The 17,863-nt window shown below is 40.4% G+C and overlaps 1 protein-coding gene across 2 annotated transcripts; it reads left to right on the forward strand.

Annotated features, from left to right (window-relative positions):
- The first annotated feature begins 156 nt into the window (after positions 1 to 156).
- Positions 157 to 17,302, forward strand: BAG1 (BAG cochaperone 1). Of its 2 annotated transcripts, XM_056486126.1 has the most exons (7): positions 157 to 297; positions 4,113 to 4,241; positions 4,392 to 4,474; positions 5,166 to 5,279; positions 5,792 to 5,899; positions 11,483 to 11,545; positions 13,974 to 17,302. In XM_056486126.1, exons 1-7 carry the CDS (start codon positions 255 to 257, stop codon positions 14,061 to 14,063), a joined length of 630 nt encoding a protein of 209 aa, XP_056342101.1. In that variant the 5' UTR covers positions 157 to 254; the 3' UTR covers positions 14,064 to 17,302. The 2 variants fall into 2 exon arrangements, with proteins under 2 accessions (XP_056342101.1, XP_056342102.1); XM_056486127.1 differs by lacking the exon at positions 5,166 to 5,279.
- The last annotated feature ends 561 nt before the right edge of the window (positions 17,303 to 17,863 follow it).

Raw genomic sequence — 17,863 nt, forward strand, 5'->3', positions numbered from 1 at the left:
GAGGAAGAGGAGCCGTTCTCGGCGGGCGCTCCGCCGGGAGCCGCGGGCGGGACGGCCGGGAAAGCGGCGTGGCCGGGAAAGCGGCGTGGCCGGGAAAGCGGCGTGGCCGGGAAAGCGGCGTGGCCGGGAAAGCGGCGTGGCCGGGAAAGCGGCGTGGCCGGGAAAGCGGCGTGGCCGGGAAAGCGGCGTTCCCGGCTCTTCTGCGGAAGTGACGCGCTCCGGCCGCGCCGCCGACGGTTCTGTGGCGGGGCGAGATGGCGGCGCCCGGAGCCCCGGTCACCGTCACCGTCACTTACAGTAAGCGCCCGGGGCAGGGGCGGCGGGCGGGGGGCGCATCTGCGGCCGCGGGGCCTCTCCCGGCCCTTCCCCGCCCCGCTGCCCGCCATCCCCGAGCGGCACCGGGAGCCGCGGCGGCACCGGCGGGGGGGAGAGCGGGGCGGCCCCGGCCTGGGCTCCATCCCGGCTGCGGAGGGAGGCTTCGCTCCCTTCTGGCCACGGCTTGCCCGTGTCTGCAGGCGTAGGTGTGCTGAGGGGTGCTGGTGGGAGCAGTGACGCGGCGGCCTTTGCCGGGAGCAGAGCAGAGGTCGTCTGAGGGCGACGAGGGTCATGGGGGGCTGGAGCGTCTCTTAAAAGGAAGAGGTGAGGGCTGGGCCTGTTCAGCCTCGAGGAGACATGACAGAGGCATCATTGATGTGAGTGAATATCTGAGGAGGGGATGCCAAGAAGATGGAGTCAGGCTCTTCTCAATGCTGCCGAGCAATAGAACAAGAGGCAATGGGCAGAAACTGATGCACAGGAAGTTCCACCTGAATATAAGGAAAAACGTCCTTATTGTGGGAGTGAGTGTGCCTTGGTACAAGTTGCCCAGAGAGGTTGTGGAGTCTCCCTCACTGGAGATACTCAGGAACTGTTTGGACACAATCCTGTGCCAGTTGCTCTAGGATGACTGAAATTGGACCAGAGGACCCACTGTGGTTCCTTCAGGCTGGCCCATTCTGTGATTCTGTTGTTTGGGTAATCTTCATTTAGATGAAATATATTGCTGAAGTCAGCACTGCATGTTAAAAGCAAGTGCTACCCTGTAGGCTTTCTTCTGGTTTGTTGAAGAGACTGGGATGTTTGCAGCTAGTGAGCTGCATGGCTGCAACAGAGAGTGGTTTCTTTAGTAGGACAGGTGGGTGCTGACCTGATGGAATGGGTCACTCAAAGGCCAGCTGACACAGTTGGGCTTTTTTCCACCTCTGGAAGAAAAACCGGAGGAGGGAGAAGAAGATGGAGAGGAAGATAAGCTTGTATCAATAAATAAATATAAAACATTACTGTAGAGGGGTGAGAATAGCTTGGATTCTGCAGTTCTTAAAAATAAGATGGGAAACACAATGGTTAAATTTTGAAGTGGATCTAAGTGAGACAGGAGGAGGAATGAAGAGGATAGTAAGGTATTAAATCAGCAAGGTATTTGGCTGATGTTTGTCAGCAAAACTATTTCTTTAAAAATTACTGGATAATAATTTCTGCCTTTGTTTCTTTTTAACTGTGTTGGTAATGTTCTTTACATCTCTAAAGCTTATTGTTTATTTGTTTTTGCTTGCTCATTCGTGTTTTCAAATTGTGTTACAAATTGTTTTGTTAAGACGTTTCCTTTTATCGCCTGGTAGTTTTGTTTAAAAGTCTTTGGTGATGAATTTGTTTGAATCATCATGATTCGTATGCTCACTGGTTCCTTCAGAGAGCTCCATTTGATCTGAGGGCTTTTCATTTTGCAAAGATGTTAGTAATGTAATGATTTGACATATTTATAATCCCAATGTCTTGCTGTTTGCCAGCGGCTTGCTTGTCTGAGAGTGTTTCTGTCTTCCCAATTGTTTTCTTACCTGACAATGACTTTGTCATTAATAGATAGAAGCCTTTGTTCAGCCTGGGCTTCATCTGTCTGATTTACACCTTCAGCTGTCAGATGTGGCTTGACCACTTTGCACAAAACATTTTAGTAAAGTTTTGTGTGCATAAGTGAAAGTGTGGAAAGATGGAAATTGGGGCTGAGAAACAGAATGACAGTACACCTACATGTGTGGCTTGAGAATCTGGAGGTGGTGTGGGTGGACCCTGGCTGGACACCAGATGCCCACCAAAGCCACTCTGTCACTCCCCTCCTCTGCTGGGCAGGGGACAGAAAATACAGAAAAAGACTCATGGGTTGAGAGAAGGGCAGGGAGAGAACACTCACCAGGTCACTGGCAAAACTGACTTAATTTGGGGACATGTAGTTTATTAACATTCAAATCAGAGTAGAACAAGGAGAACTAAAAGAGAAAACATGACTTTTCCCCCAGGCTTAACTTTCCTCCTGAATTCTCTAATTCCTCTTGCCTGAGCAGTGCAGGGGAATGGGGGCTCCGGTCAGTTCATCACATTTTGTCTCTGCTGCTCCTTCCCCCTCAGGGGGAGGACTCCTCAAACTCTTCCCCTGCTGCAGCGTGGGTTCTTCTTGAGGATTATAGTCCTTCAGGAACAGACTGCTTCAGTGTCCACAAATCCTGCCAGCAAACCTGCTCCAGAGTGGGCTCCTTTCCGTATGGGTCTGCAAGTCTCTGTCAGCAGCCTGCTCCAACATGGGCTTCCCACAGGGTCATAGCCTCCTCCCAGGCATCCACCTGCTCTGGTGTGGGATCCTCCCTGGGATGTAGGGGCACAGCTGCTTCACCATGGTCTTCACTGTGGCCAGCAGGGGAATCTCAGCTCTGGTACCTGGAGCAACCCATGAGTTGTTTTTTATGGTGATTTCACTCTGCTGTGAATTTACAGTAGAATTTGTTTACAGTCTGTCCAAAGTGGTACTCATAATTTGTAATTAAACTGGTTCTGTTGTTAGACAAACTTAATCTGTTTTTTTCCTCAGTTAACGTTTGTTTTCTCTCAACTCCTCAAGGGCAGAGCCCTTATACAGAGCAGTTGTATATATGAAAATGACCTTTTGAAATACATTGAGGTTGTGTTTTGTGGCTTGTTACATTTTCCCCAAAACAAGCTGGTAAGAAGGGCTGTTTATGGGAAATGCTTGAGTGAGAGGGGCATAATGCGATTTTAAGCTTGAAATTGTCTTGGAATAATATATTTAGTTAGTGCTTTAAAATTTTTGAGGCTGCAGTGTCACTTGCCATACGACTATGGGAGGCTGGAGCATTTTAAAATCAATTTTTCTAGCACTCTCCTGTGTGAAAGATATGTGCACTTTAAATTAGTGGCATGAGAATAGTTTTCCTTCTGGTATGTGTTAAGTTCTCTCTTCCTGCAGAGTGAAAAAATGCCTGTTTTGATTTCCCTTGCAGCCAGAGGTGGTTGATTCCTGTGGGTACTTTCAGATTGACAGACTTTAAGTGTGTGGGAGCAGAGGGTTGTAAAAAGGGTCTGTTGCAAAGCAGAGATTAATAGGCATACTCCTTTTTTTTTTTCCCCCTAAGAACTACCTCCTTTTTGCATGCAAGTAATCTTAGGGAGTCTGAATAGGATGCTCCATAAGTGGAAGGTGACAGATAAGCTGGGACTTCTCCAAGTGATTATGTCTGCTTATCAGTAGAATATGGGGAGAAATAGATTTTGTACTCTGAGAATTCTCTCTGGTTGGTGGTGGAGGTGAAACAGGGAAGACAATGATTGCTTGTTTCTCATGTTTGAAGAGAAGTGAGAAAAGGAAGTGATAAATTGTCTCACATATCAAAGACTCATGTCATTAGAAGTCACTAGAAGTAGGAAATGGGAAACATTGGGAAGGTGTGGGCTTTCATGCTTTAACGTGTGGGATGCCTGGACACCATCTGTACTCTTAAAAAGAGATAGAGAATAATATTTAGCAGGAGCTAAATTATGCCAGTAAAAGACACCCAATCTAACTCTTCAGGTTATTCCAATGTAAACCAAAATTTTCAGTTGGGGTCCCTTCTTCAAGAGGAAAAAAAAATGCAATAGAATAATTTGATTGAAAATTATGATTCTGAATAAGAATCTGTGGTTTGAGAACTTTATGCATTGATGTTAATAAATATTAGAGATTAATTTTCTGTAATATTTTATCAGTTACAGTAAGTATTACTGTTACTGTGTTTTTCTAATAGGTAATGAAAAGCATAGTATTCAAGTTGCTTCTCAGCAAGAAAATGGTGAACCTACACTACAAGATATGGCTGTACTTATTGAACAAGTCACTGGAGTCCCAGTTCCTTTTCAGAAACTGATATACAAAGGTAACTTGTAAATCTGCCATGTTTCTTATAGATGATAAGCTTTCATCTTTGTAACTTTCAGGTGTCCATGTTTTGAATGTCTTCAAAAAGACATTCTTATGCCACTAACTGTACTTTAACTGTTTTTTTCCTCTCTCATTCTTCATTTAGGAAAGTCTCTGAAAGAATTGGAACAACCATTATCAGCACTTGGTGTTAAAAATGGTTGCAAAGTCATGTTGATTGGGAAAAGGGTAAGCATTGCTTTTGGACCTTTTTCTCCCCTTAAACTATCATCATTTTTGTCAGTAAGTCAGCTGCTGAACACAGGAACAAGCTGCAGCATTAACCTAATTTTGTATACCTATCCACAAAGTTGAGTTCAGTCTCATGTTACACTGCAAATAACTGCAGTTTGTATATTTCTGAAATTACATTATTGACTGGCTTCTGCTTTACATTATTGACAAGACTGCCTAATCTGTGGTTAGTGCTCATGAACTTTCTGTGCACTGATGACCTTATCTGCTCGTCTTATTTTTCTGGTTTAAAAAAGACTTCCCCAACTGTAGCTACTGAGTCTTGATCATCTGGGTTATTTCTGGTGAAATGATTTGGGGCTAGCTATGCAACTTGAGAATGAGGTAATAATCTTATGATGTAAATATTGCCTGTACTTAAAAAAAAAAAAAGTTGACAAAAAGACAAAAAAAAAAAAAGTATTTTCCCTTCAAATTAATCGCATTAAATGTGCTGATATATTTGTAATTAAGCTTTGAAAGAAGCTTATTTGGTAGGTACTAAAATATGGAAGGAATAGCCACAATGTGGTGTATATTCTAAACCCTCAGAAGCCTTTATGTCTCTATCAGCACTGCTGCTTTTTAGCTGCATTATATCTTTATTTGTTTCTTAGTTGTGAATGTTGTACTTTTGAATACACAGAATAGTCCAGAAGAAGAAGCTGAATTAAAGAAGTTAAAAGATTTGGAGAAGTCAGTGGAGCAAATAGCTAATAAGTTAGAGGAAGTTAATAAAGAGTTCACAAGTATCCAGAAGGTATGCCAGTTTTGTATCACTTTATGTCTTTGCAAAGCAGTTTTGTAGGTGTATCTATTTTAATAGAACCCAAACAAAACAGTTGAAGGTTTTGAGTAGTCAGTAATAAGGTATCCCTCCTAAATGTCCAAGAGTCAGTAATAATTCTTAGTGAATTCCAAATGCTATTTATGAATTTGCAAAATAGAGACATGGCACTGTTTGGAAAAAGGTAAATATTGTTTCATATGGGACAAGTTACGTTCTTTATATCTGGAAAAACTTAGTGTTTGCTCAAAGTCCAAAGAAGAAGGTCTATTACATGTTTATCATTTTAGTAAACCTAACTGATCTTACATTTACCATGTCAAGAATTGATAAAATACAGAAGAATACAGTTAAGATTGGAGTCCCTATCATGCTTGAAAATATGGAAATAGTAAAAGATGTTTTCTGCTGTTGTGGATTGACAGATTTTCTAAGGTGAGTATTGTGTAGGGTATGGAATAATTAGTTTTTTTCTTCTTCTTCAGGGATTTTTAGCAAAGGATCTCCAAGCAGAAGCACTAAAACAGCTGGACAAGAGGATAAAAGGAACTGCAGAGCAGTTCATGAAGACCCTTGAACAGATTGATGCCATTGTAAGTAACTAACCACAGAAGAGGGTCAAATCCCAACAGAAACTTACTTGATATTTTAATGTACTAAGAAATTCTTTTTTGCTATCCAAGTGCTTCACAGTAATTAGTGGATCATAACCTTACATTACATTTCCAGAGTATAATACAAATCTTTCTGTATCATGTAGTAGCTGAGAGCTAGATGAGAATAAGGGTCTTGTGCAGAGATAAATAGACAATTGCCCCAACCAGGGTATTTCCTTACTCTGTTTCTCTCTCTGCTGGTTGTTCTCTGTGAGCCTCATTATATAATTATGTAATGTATCAAGATCATAATAGCCTGCTCTAAAGGAAAAATGCTGCTTTTCTGTGGTAGTGTCGTGTTTGTGTCTCCTCCTTGGTACATTTAATTAATTTAATTAAAGTGACCTTTTATTGGATTTTGTTTCAGAAATATGCCATACAAATGCTTATAGTTGGTGAAACAATTGTAATTTGATTTGATGGGCTCTTTGAAAAAGTTCAGCAGTGAACTAAGAGTAGTAACTTGAACTGGCCATCATCAAATGCTTTGTAATATGGATGTGTTCCTAGGAATGGTGGGAAGCTTACTAACTAATTTCCTGCTTTTGTATTGTGAGCCTATGATGATAATAAAGTCTTTTCTGCTTGTTATAGCCAACGGTTCTAAATATTTTTTTTTAATTGCTGTATTCTAAGTATTTTGAAGTCTTCAAATTTCTCTTTCCTTTTTTTGCCTCATATAAAGGAGAATATTGTGCTGACTGTTATTGAATGCTGTTAGACATAAAGACCTCATATCACTGATTTCCTGTTTGAAGTGGCAGATTTATACATGCTGTCATGAAAATATCAATCAGGTGACAACTGTCTCAACTGAATGGGATTAGAGCTTATTTCTGACCCCTTCCATTTTTGATACCAAATCCTATTTAGATAAAAAACTTGTATTGTTGAGTGCAGTTCTGGAACCCAGCAGGAGCCTTATAAAACTGTTTCACTATTTCGGTTAATCCAAACTCAATTTCCCAAGTTTACTTTTAATTCTGTTACTTTTTGTGTGATTTAACAAGAAAGCATTTTCTTACCCAAAATACTCTAAATAGTACTGGACAAGGGATTTTAAGTCTAGTACAATGTTTTAGAAGACTTATAATCAGTGACCTAGTGTTTAGATTTGGGAAATAATGGAGTTCCCTATACTTCATTTCTTGAAGTCCTTTTTCTTGAGAAAGTGGAGCAGCCAGAGCTAAGACTGATTATAATTAATTTCTTTCAAAATCTGTAATAACTCTTAGTACTTTATTGTATCAGAGCCAGTGACATTGAAAAGTCTTTTTTTTTTTTTTTTTTTTTTTAAGTAAATGAGTGTTTGGATTGCCAATGATTGCAGTTGCATTGCATGTATTTGTTTCTTTTAATATACAAAGCTGACTGTGAGATTGTCATGAAAACTGGACTAATGTGCAGTCTTGCAGATGAAATACATGTAGGTGGGTGGAATCTTTGCATAAAATTTGGGAGTTCAGAGTGCTGGTATTACACCAGGTCAGATGAACAGGCCACCAGGTTACTGAGGCAGCACTGAGCTGTACTGTGGTTGTGCAGTGTATGGAGGCAGCAGTACAGACTGGTAGTGAGAGATGTGTATGAGCAATAAATGAGTTCCACTGAAGTAAAAATGGCAAATAGAAATGCAAAGCAGTAAAGTATTTTATCTTATCGTAGAACTGGTTCATACAAGTAATTAGCATTCTTTTTAGCAGCCAAGTCAAAAGCTAGTTCTGACACATCTGGTAAATGCTATTGAACATGTAGAGGTGCTGTTGATTAAGTCAACAGCATGTTAAAAAATTCAGAGGGGGAAAAATGTGACTGACTGAGAAGAATGGATGATGTATTGTAGAATTCAAACATACCAGCAAGCTCAAACTATAAATGTTCCAGATTTTTTCTTTGGCAGAATTGTCACAGCTCATTAAGGTGTCTCAGCTGCTGTGTGTTATTTGGATCACTCAAAACCATACAGCTTGATGTAAAATGAGATTTGGTTTGTTACAGAGACATAAGGCTGAGGAAACCTGCATATTGTTTTCTTTCTATTCTAGGCATATCACTCTCTTACTGGTAGCAGACAAGCTCATTAATTAGAGGAGTTGGGTTTGAAACTAACTGCTTTCACTAGACACCATGCATTCAATAATTGTGAATTTAAAAGATGAGATTTGGAAGATGGAGGAGTAAGTTTATAGTCATACAGTAGTGGGGAGTGAGAGAAAAAATACAGTGCTGTCACTGCCAGAGGTGTGAAAGAAAAGATGCTCTACCCAAAAGCATGAAAGGATGTTTTTGGGTAAAACATCGTTAACTTAAGCATTGTACATAAATGTGTTTAAACAGCTACTGCTTTCACTGCATCTTACAAAATTTTAATTTGTCTGACACAGTCAGACATTGCCATTAGCCACAGATCTTACAAGTTTTCTTTGGGAAGAATGCAGTTGAGTCTTGTTCAATACTTGAAGATTTGTGTGTGTGCATTCACAGATGTGCTATTTCATCAGTTAAAATATTTAGTCCAGGAATAGAAGTCAAAATGCACTATTTATTATAATTCTCAGTGAGAAGAAAACAGGAAATGCTTTACTTGGGCATCTGGCTCAGATTTTTAAATATCTGAAAGGCTTTTTCAAGAAAAAGACAAGTTTTTATGAGATCTGTAGGAAGATTTGAGTGCACAGTCATGTATTTGTGAACCAGCTCTGATTTAATGAATGTTTTCACCAGTATTGCAGTGTGAGCACTCACTTTGTCCTCAAGATGGTCCTGTTAAATGGCAGATTTTTTAATCTAGAAAGACAATATTGCAGAGAACAGATTGTTCTAAGAATTGAAAAAAGCTTTCTCTTCTGAAATATCAGTCACTGATTTTGTTAACATGAGTTCACAACAAATCTGTCAAATTGCATCTATCAGTACTGAGGACATTGATAGCGCTACTGACTCATAGTTATGCTCTGATGGTCCATCTTCCTTTCCTGAGATTTTCTAAAATTATAATTCCTCTGTAGAATTTACTTAAATTACCATGCTGTTCTGATGAAATTTAACTGTCTCCCTGTCTCTGCTATACTTGTCATTGGATAAATCCATACGAAATTAACATTTCAAAGATTAAAAGAAAGAATTATTCGGAAAAAACCCCATCACTGTTCCTGTAACAAACATTTCCCAGACATCTGGGAAATTTTTCCACTTACATTAAGATGAGATCTTATTACTACACTTTTTGAATTTGTCTGGATCAATAAAAATGTGATAAGCATTTCTTACTATAGTTCTTTAATCTCTTAGCATGAGTTGTAAACATGAAATTGAATCTATTTCTAAAACTCAAGGAGCACTGTCACGTGAAAGAGGAAGTTTTCTCCAACCCTTTCTGTTTGATTTGTGTGTCAGTGCCCCAGGTTAACTGAGACCCATGTGCCCCACCAGTCTGTCAGCATCCTGTGATGGGGACCCTTCCCTGATGCAGGGGTGGTTCAGATGACTTGCTTGGGGTCACATGCAAACAGAGAGGACCCTCTCTAAAGGTATGGATCTCCACATCTTTAATTGGTCTGTTGATGTACCAGGCAAGATTCAGGGACAAATTCAGGACACAACAGCATAAGAGGGACCCTCTCCTGGGTATCCACAAATAGTTACCTGCTGCCAGTGACTGTAAGTGCCCTTGAAGGACTCACTTTACCAGTTTATGGAATAGCCCTCCTTTATTAATACAATAGAAAACTCTGACAGGTTTGCTGGTAGTAGTATCTGGCTGCAGAAATTTCCATAAAGCAATAAACTAACCAGCTCTGATCCCCAATAATGGAGTCTTCCCTATTTTTATGCCATTTTTAACTTAGTCTTATACTATTTTTACATTTAGGTGGAGCTAGAGTGATTCTAGTCATGCATCATGTTCGGTGGGGGGTGGTTGTACTTTGGAGGTGGGTGATGTCATTATTACATCTGAGGTGACCTTTGGGGCTGGACTTATACATTAGTATTGCATCCAAGGTAAACTTTGGAATGGAGGTGGGCATCTGTGATCTTGCCACAGTTGCTGGTTCAACAGCAGGAAATCTTTTTCCTTCCTTGACTTACAGCTGTTACGTGGCTTATCAGCTACAAGGTACCACCATGTACCAGGATGTTGCAGGATTTGGACAGACCCTGGCCTTGGTGTCTCCAGTCCACTCTCTCTTTAGGGCCCCTTAGTGTGTATTGTGTGTGGGAAGTCCGGCATGTTGACCACATTCCATTTAGGGAGCAGCAACTGCATTTTCTCCCTGTAATTTTCCATATGGTTACATCTAAGCTGGTAACTTTCCATCCTCCATTTCATCCCCCCTTAGTCTGTATGCTGACTACAGTTTTTTGAAACTTTCCTACCATGTTTCAGTAATGGAAACTAGGTTGTAGCCTTCTACTCCAACCATCCTGCTGTTGGGGCTCAAGAGGGAAACACCAGTGAAATACCTCTGGGGAGATAAGGAGTGTTCCCATAGGGAGGTGACACTGCCCACTGCTCAGCTGAAGTGCCTCACACCAGCTCACACAGCATGGGCAGCAAACAGGAGGAGTAGAATCTATTTGTCTGAGCAATAAAAGAAAAGAGCACCTTTTTTTTAATTTGTTTTTTTGATTTTTACAAAAGTTTATGTATTTAAACCTCCCAGCTGTGCTCACATTTTGGCTGAAATGAAACAGATTAGGTTAGGGAAACCTCTATTCTTGGTCTGGAGTTAGGGGGAAAATAAAATAAACTAGTGAGAAACTCCCAAGGTTTTTATGTATCTTCACCAGTGAGAGCACAGTGTTTTTAAGAATGTTCACATAAACTTTATATAATGATAATCATCTATACAGGTGTTTTACATTCTAAAAAAATTCATAAACCTGAGCACCATTCCTCAGCAACAGCCCCATTTCACAAAGCTCAGAAAGGACAGAGCATGTAACATTTGCCAGGATGGTATACATGAAAGTAATGGGTGGTAGGAGTACAGAAAATTATGCATTTTGAATTAAATTAAAAGCTGACATCCTATAACACTTCACATCTGTTGCCTTCCATGAGCACTTTGCAGAGATGATCAGATGTACAGCTTAGACTGGCAGTGGGTGCATTGCTAATGATGCATTCTAATGATGGCAAGTGATTTAGTTAATGTATTTGTAACAAATTTGTTCATGTTACAATCTCTGAAAAAAACCCTGAAGATGAAGCTCAGCTGAACAGTTAACATACACCACAGCAGAAAAAGCACTGTGTGTACTCTGTTGCTGTGTATTTCCTAAAGACACATGGTAGATTTGCTAGCTTGGTTCTTTGCAGTCAGCGTGCTGCATCCCTGACTTTTTAATAACTTTTTCTTATATATTCTTTCCTGTGTAATCATCATTACTGATCGGGCATGGCATTTTCAGGATGCCTATTTAGAGCCTTCTTTGATAATTCCAGTTTTTGCTGTAAGTCTAATACATTCATTTCAGCATTAACCTGCATCAACTTGTTTGCTTATTTTACTGCAGAATCTGCCAGAGAATTTCAGTGACTGCAAACTGAAAAAGAAGGGGTTGGTCAAGAGGGTCCAGGTAAGTTTTCTTGGTGGTTTTTTTTTTTTTTCTATTTTTTTCCCTCTTAAATGCTGGGCACTTGTATACTGAGAGTTTGTGAAAATGAGCTGTTTAGATTTTTTCCGTGTTTGTTCTTACATTGGTATTTTGTATAACCTCTCTTTGAGAGATATTTAATAGCTTTATAAAACAGCACACAAAAAAATTTTCATAGTTCATGCTGTTTTCAGATAATGTTTGTCATTTACATTAATGGTTTGTTTTATGGCTGCCTGACGATGTGAAGAAATCCTGTTAACTTGTAAAGACAAGAGGATTGATCATTCTTTCTTTTTGGAAGCTTGGTGGGCTGGAGACTGAGGTCTGGGCACAAGCATGCAGTCAGCTGTAGCTCCTGCTGACCTACTCCTGACCTTGCCAGAGGTCTTCTTTGGAAAATGGAGCTTCTATTGCAATGCACCAACTTTCTTTGGGCAGTAGGTCTTTATGATCTGTACAGCAGAGTAGATGTGCTGGGAATGGAGGGTTTAATTGCTTTGCTATGGTATGATGCTTGTAAATTCCTAGTAATTGTTTTCTTAGAGACCTTGAACGGAAGGTTCGTTACTAAATACTGGAATTCAGCTCCCTCCACTCAAACTTAGATAAATGAATGGTAATGCTACTTGTATTACTGTTTTTATTTGTATTGTGCTAGCCTTAGTGCCAGGACTCCTGAAAATTGTTTGTGGAAGTAGCTTGCATTCATATATAGAGTTGAATGCTTTAGTCTTTTACTGTAACCTTATTAAATACTTCCCATTGATGTTTCACAAGTTTTTTAGAATGGCCATCCATTTGAGAGGAAGGCCCACCAAGAAGTACTTCATAGGAGAAATGGTTTTAGTTACAGCTTTAGGGACAAAGCACTTTGTACTCAGTTATTGAGATAAGTTCAGATAATGCAAATGGAAATGAAGGTGGTTGCTGGTGTGGCTTTGTTATGTGGGGATTCTGAACACACTCCTGATTCCATGTGGCTAACCAAGGCAGCAAAACTTGTAATAGGATGGTGGCTGTCAACTTTGTGGAAGCTATTGGATCTCCACTCTTGGGTAAAGTTAGAGCAGAAGTAAGTGGGGCTTTGTGTAAGAACTGCTGTTAAAGCATAAAAATAGATTCTTTTGAGCAGAGATCAGAATTATTTATGTGCTCTTATAGGCACAGCATTATGCAGCTATGGGTTATGAACCCTTTGAGGACTGCAGAAGAATCCTAAGGGGTTTCAGACTAGAGCTGTCAACAACAGTTTGTTTTTCTAGAGCAAGAACAGGAAAACAGTGGCAAGTAATCCTTATTATTCCTAAGTAACCGTGACAGCAAGGAGGAGCTATCAACTGCCTTCTACTGCTGGCAGTCACATGTCTTCCAGGGTGGGGAGATAAATATGAAGCAGTAGCAGCCAGCAGCTGCAGTTGTAACCACCTTCACTTTTTCATCACTCAAGTTCTTACGGACCTGAGTTGATGACACCTGAAGAAATTGGTTGGAAACAGATGATTCAAAGCAGTGTGATGATTGAGGAACATTCACATTGCACAACAGTTTGCTGCTCTAGAAGGAAAGTGCTTTCTTAGTGTTATTTTAATGTAAATAACATGAAATGTCTGGTTTGACTGTCAGAATCTGGTGCAGACATAGCAAAAACAAAGTCAAGATATGAACAGCTAATGGAAGAATCTTTCTCAGAAAGTGCAGTGTACTTGCACACCCTGGGGTTGGCCTAAAACAGTTTATTGGGTTATAGTGCTGCGTGCTGTGCTGTGTACAGGCCTAGCAAAGTAACCAGGGGCTGCTGGCTCACATTTGCTCTCTGTGTGTTGCTCTACTTGTAAGAATTTGTGAGCAGGTTCTAAGAAAGCATAAGGTGCTGTGGACTGCTTGTGTTGGAATGGAGCCTTCTGACTTTTGAGGAATACCAGCTACTGATGAAGATGAAGGTTCAATGGTGCTTTGTAGTCTTAAGAATTAGAAAAGGTCTTGGTTTAATGAAAGCTTGTTTTAAATTTGACTGAGCAGGTTTGTCCCTCCCTTCAGCCTTGGCCTCTGAAGTACGTGTTTTTAGAAAGGAGTTTAGGAGTCATGTTCCAAACTGAATGAAGCACTAACTTGTCTGAACCTTTATGTTTCCTGTTGTTTATGGACTTTGGATCAACTGAAATTAAGTCAGCATCAGGACTGGTGATGGTGGGCAGCCATGCATACCCTTATTAGCCTTATCCAATGTCATGTTTCTCTTGGATTCTGGGTGAAGGCAGGTGTGCATAAGGTATTATCAAACCAATGGAAAGTGGCTGTTGAATTGACATCTCAAATTCATGATAGGAACTGCACTTCCAGTTCTTCAGAAACGCCTCCCAGCGCCAAACTGTGTATCCAATAACATTTGTTTGTTTTTTATTCTCAGGTTTTTCTTGCCCAGTGTGATACCATTGAAGGGAATATTGGTCAAGAAATGGACAAGCTACAGTCAAAGAATTTGGCACTGGCAGAATGAGGCATTGCCTTACATAATTAGGAAACATAATTGCTCTGTGAGCAAGAAGAAAAGTTTGCTCTTTGTTTTGGAGCACATATCCAGCTTCCTGGTTTTTTTTCCGCCCCCAGAGCCCAGTCTGTTAGACTGGTACCAGTCAATCATTTCTTGCTGGTTGTCTTGTTTGCCGCTTGGTTAGAACTATTATTTTGAAAAGAAAATCCTTCCTGAAGAATGGCTGAACTAATCTTTGTGATGAATTGTGTATCTCATGGAAGATAAGATAGTTTAGTTAACTAAGTTATGAAGTTTTCAGTGGTGGGCAGTTTTGTCTGATATATCTTTGAATTTATTTACAGCTCAAATCAAAGAAGGTCTATAATTGTACAAGTGCCATAAGTTGCAGTTGTAGGACTTCAGCTTGATTGAAAAAGGCAAACTGAGACAACATCTGGGAAAGTTTAACATTCTAGTAGACAGTTCAGAGCAATAAAAACCCCCTACGCATTTGTATCTACTTAATGTTTGTATGCATTTATAAATATAAGAAAGCTTGACTATAAGGGAGTCGTACCTATTTTAGCCTTAAATTGTCATAATAAATGGAATGTACTGTAACATGTATGGTACTTAATTTTGAGTGGTGCTTTAAGTTGTTACTGAGCTCCTTGATGCAGACGTATGTTTTTTACACAGATTTCTGATGTACTGTTGTTTTTATAGATTATTTGTATTTTTATTATTTGTGTTCTGTCTTATGTTGAGAAATGAAATGAGATGACTCATGCTGCTCAAATACCAAGGGTTCAGTTCAAGCAAGGTATAACTAAGGAGCTATTTTGAAAGGGTTTTTTAATACTTTTTTCTGAATTTACTGAATTCATGATGCTATATTTAACGGGAAGATGCAGTGATTATTCCAGTATTTTAAGGCAATCAGTGAATTTTTATGGCATGTTGCAAAGAGACACAGGTTTATTTTAGCAATGCCATCTGTGTGAGGGTTATGACTGAGTCACAGTCAGATACGTGCCATGCTTTACCCTCTCTGTTAGGTGAGAAATCAGCTTTTGCAGGAGACAGAAACTTTGAGTGGGTGCAGCCAACTTTGCCGTGGTTGCTCAGAGGTTCTGAGCAGACTGTGGAGCGTGTCAGTCTGTAGGTGACATAAATGTCCAGGAGCTGCTTTTTCACTGATGCTCCTCATTGAGAAGTCAGCCAGATACACAGTGGCTGGTGAAGCAGGGACTGGTGAGGAGCCTCTTTCTGTGCAAGAAATAAACCCTTTATCCCAAATGAGTCAGACTGAGAATGTTTAGAATTGGCCCTTAGGTAGTGAGCCATTATCCATGTTTTAAGGTTAGCTGTCCTTTCAAGATAAGAATAGGAGATGTATGTAAAAAGATTTTAACTTCTTGTAAGTTATAAAGCTTAAATAATGCCTAAAGTGTTATTATTACAGTATTGTCTTTGATGTTTATAATTGGAGGAACTTTTTTTTTAGTGAAAAATGGCATTGAAGTGATAGCTGTGCATTAGAAAGGGTCACTTATATTCTAAAAATGCTGGTTGACCATACCAAGATTTGAGTTGCCATATTTTTTGCTGTTAACCAGCTACTCCAAGCTTATATTTTTTCCTTATGAAATTCTCTTATCATCTGTGGAGAATGTCATAGTCTAAACTTCTAGGAACCTTATCTATCATGTTAGGATTTGGTATGGTAGGACTGTGGAATTTTTTTCCTAGGCTAACTAGTCTGTCATGCTGCATTTTCCCAGCACTTTAAGGTTAAGAGGAAGAAGCGTTGATTGTAGGCATTTTTGTGAAGCCCTGCCTAGCCTGTGGCTATTTCTGAACCAGATTCAGCTGACTCTTAAACCACCAGCAACACTTGCCTAATTCAGGGAATGCAAAATCAACCACTTTCCTGTGATGGAAAGGATCCTCACCCTCCCAGATGTGGGTTCTCTATGCACCGAGCTTTCACAGGTGCATGTACAATAAAAGTATCCTCCTGTGTCCATGGAGAGAACTGGGAGCTGTGGTCATGGCTAGGACTGTGACCATTTCTGCTGCTCCTGTGTAGTTTTCTCTCTTGGGTGAGAACATTTACAGGCAGACATCGTCTTCCCAGCAGTCTCTCCCAGAAATTGCTGCTTCCTTAGATGTGCTTGTGTGAGTACATCCTCAGCCTGTCTTAGAGCAAGGTGGATTAACTTCAGGATGTTCCATAGCAGATCTTTTGATGGTCTGGTGCTTTGAGGCAAAGAGAGTGATGGTGAACCTCTCCCACCAGTACATCTGTATTCAGCAGAGGGTGGGTGTTCTGACCCAAACTTACCTTGCAGTGCTAAGTGGTTTGGTTTATAGAACAAAAGTATTTGTATGAGGACCAACTTGTACAGTATAAATTGTTTTGTCTTCCAAATATAAAAATGAGTTGATTTGTTTTGGAAAACAGATGGTTGTATTTATCCAAGACATTCTAGAGTGAATTGACTTTTATATTTGGTTTTGGAGAGGGGGGTTGTAAACATTTTTTTGTCATAATAGCCTTAAATTCAGTAAACGCAAATGTCTGTGCTTTTCAAAAGTGCAGCAGACTGCAATTGTGGAAGGAATCAGAAGGAAGATGCAATTTTAAATATTCTTCAGAACTAGTAAATATAAATAATCAAACTTAAGCTGTAGTCTCACTGATTCTGTAGTCCAGGTGTACTGTGATACCTGTTTCGCTACCGAATCGTTTCCTCCAGCAGTCTGCCATGATCACGTCAAAACAGAAGTTCCTCCCTTTTGCCGTAGTTGCACTTAGCCCGTTGTCTTCCTCCAGTTGCTGTGTTGCTCTGGCTGTGTTTACACACCTTGGACTTGCCATCCTGGCAAAATGTACCACAGGATTTGTCTTTTATCAAAATGGGAATTGAATTGCACATGCCCTTGGCCCGTTTTCTCTCCCAGATCCCGTGGGCTGGTGTGAGATGAACCAAACCCAACTCAGGGAAATGTGGAGTCTGGAGCCATGGGATGGGTTGCTCTCTGGAAACAGCACAAAATTATAGTGGCATCCTCCATGACCAAGTCCTCTGGAAGGTAATGTCGCTGTAAGCCTGGAGCAACACTTTTTGACTTCTAATGGACGTTTGTGGTTTGGAGTGGAGCACTTGACACCGTGGAAATTGGCACTAGATTTTTTTTTTTTGTTAACTTACATTATTGTACTGTGATAAAAGATAAAAATAAAACATGGAAAGTTCTCTGCTGTCCTTGGTGATGATGTAGTCACTAACTGCTGTATTTGGGCTGTGTTTTAGCAGGGAAGGCACACACTGCTCTGGCTGGTGCTGCCGTGTGCGCTGTGCAGGGCAGCGAGTGGGGCCTCACTGAGGGTGCCGTGATTTGGGGCTTCCAGTGTCCTAGGATTGGCAACAAGACAGCTTTAAAAAACCTGAATTAGCATTTAAAAAACAACCAAAACCCAACCCCAAAAAGTACTTTACACAGTTGTGTTGCACACTGTGCACTGAACAGGTTGTCCAGAGAGGGTGTGGAGTCTTCCTCATTGAAGATATTAAAGAACCATCTGGACACAATCCTGTGCCAGGCACGTTGGAAGAGATGATCCACTGTGATGCCTTCCACCCTGTGATTCTGTTTTCTGGATCTGGATATACGGGATGCAAAGTTTATTATTTTTTACTCATTTGGGTGGTTTGGCGTGAGGAGTGGGGTACGTTTCAGGCAGTTTATTCAGAGACGTGTCCCGCAGTTGAACCGCTATGTCTATCGAGCTGTGTTGGTGCTCCAAAGGCTTAACT

The sequence above is a fragment of the Oenanthe melanoleuca genome, chromosome 2 (assembly GCF_029582105.1).
Source record: "Oenanthe melanoleuca isolate GR-GAL-2019-014 chromosome 2, OMel1.0, whole genome shotgun sequence".
Classification (NCBI taxonomy): domain Eukaryota; kingdom Metazoa; phylum Chordata; class Aves; order Passeriformes; family Muscicapidae; genus Oenanthe; species Oenanthe melanoleuca.

What these genes read in the sequence shown, in the direction of transcription:
- BAG1 (XM_056486126.1), top strand. Translation starts at nt 255, where the DNA reads ATGGCGGCGCCCGGAGCCCCGGTCACCGTCACCGTCACTTACA. An exon ending in TCAGAAACTGATATACAAAG is followed by an intron (nt 4,242 to 4,391) that starts GTAACTTGTAAA and finishes TTCTTCATTTAG; the next exon opens with GAAAGTCTCTGAAAGAATTG. An exon ending in TTGAACAGATTGATGCCATT is followed by an intron (nt 5,900 to 11,482) that starts GTAAGTAACTAA and finishes ATTTTACTGCAG; the next exon opens with AATCTGCCAGAGAATTTCAG.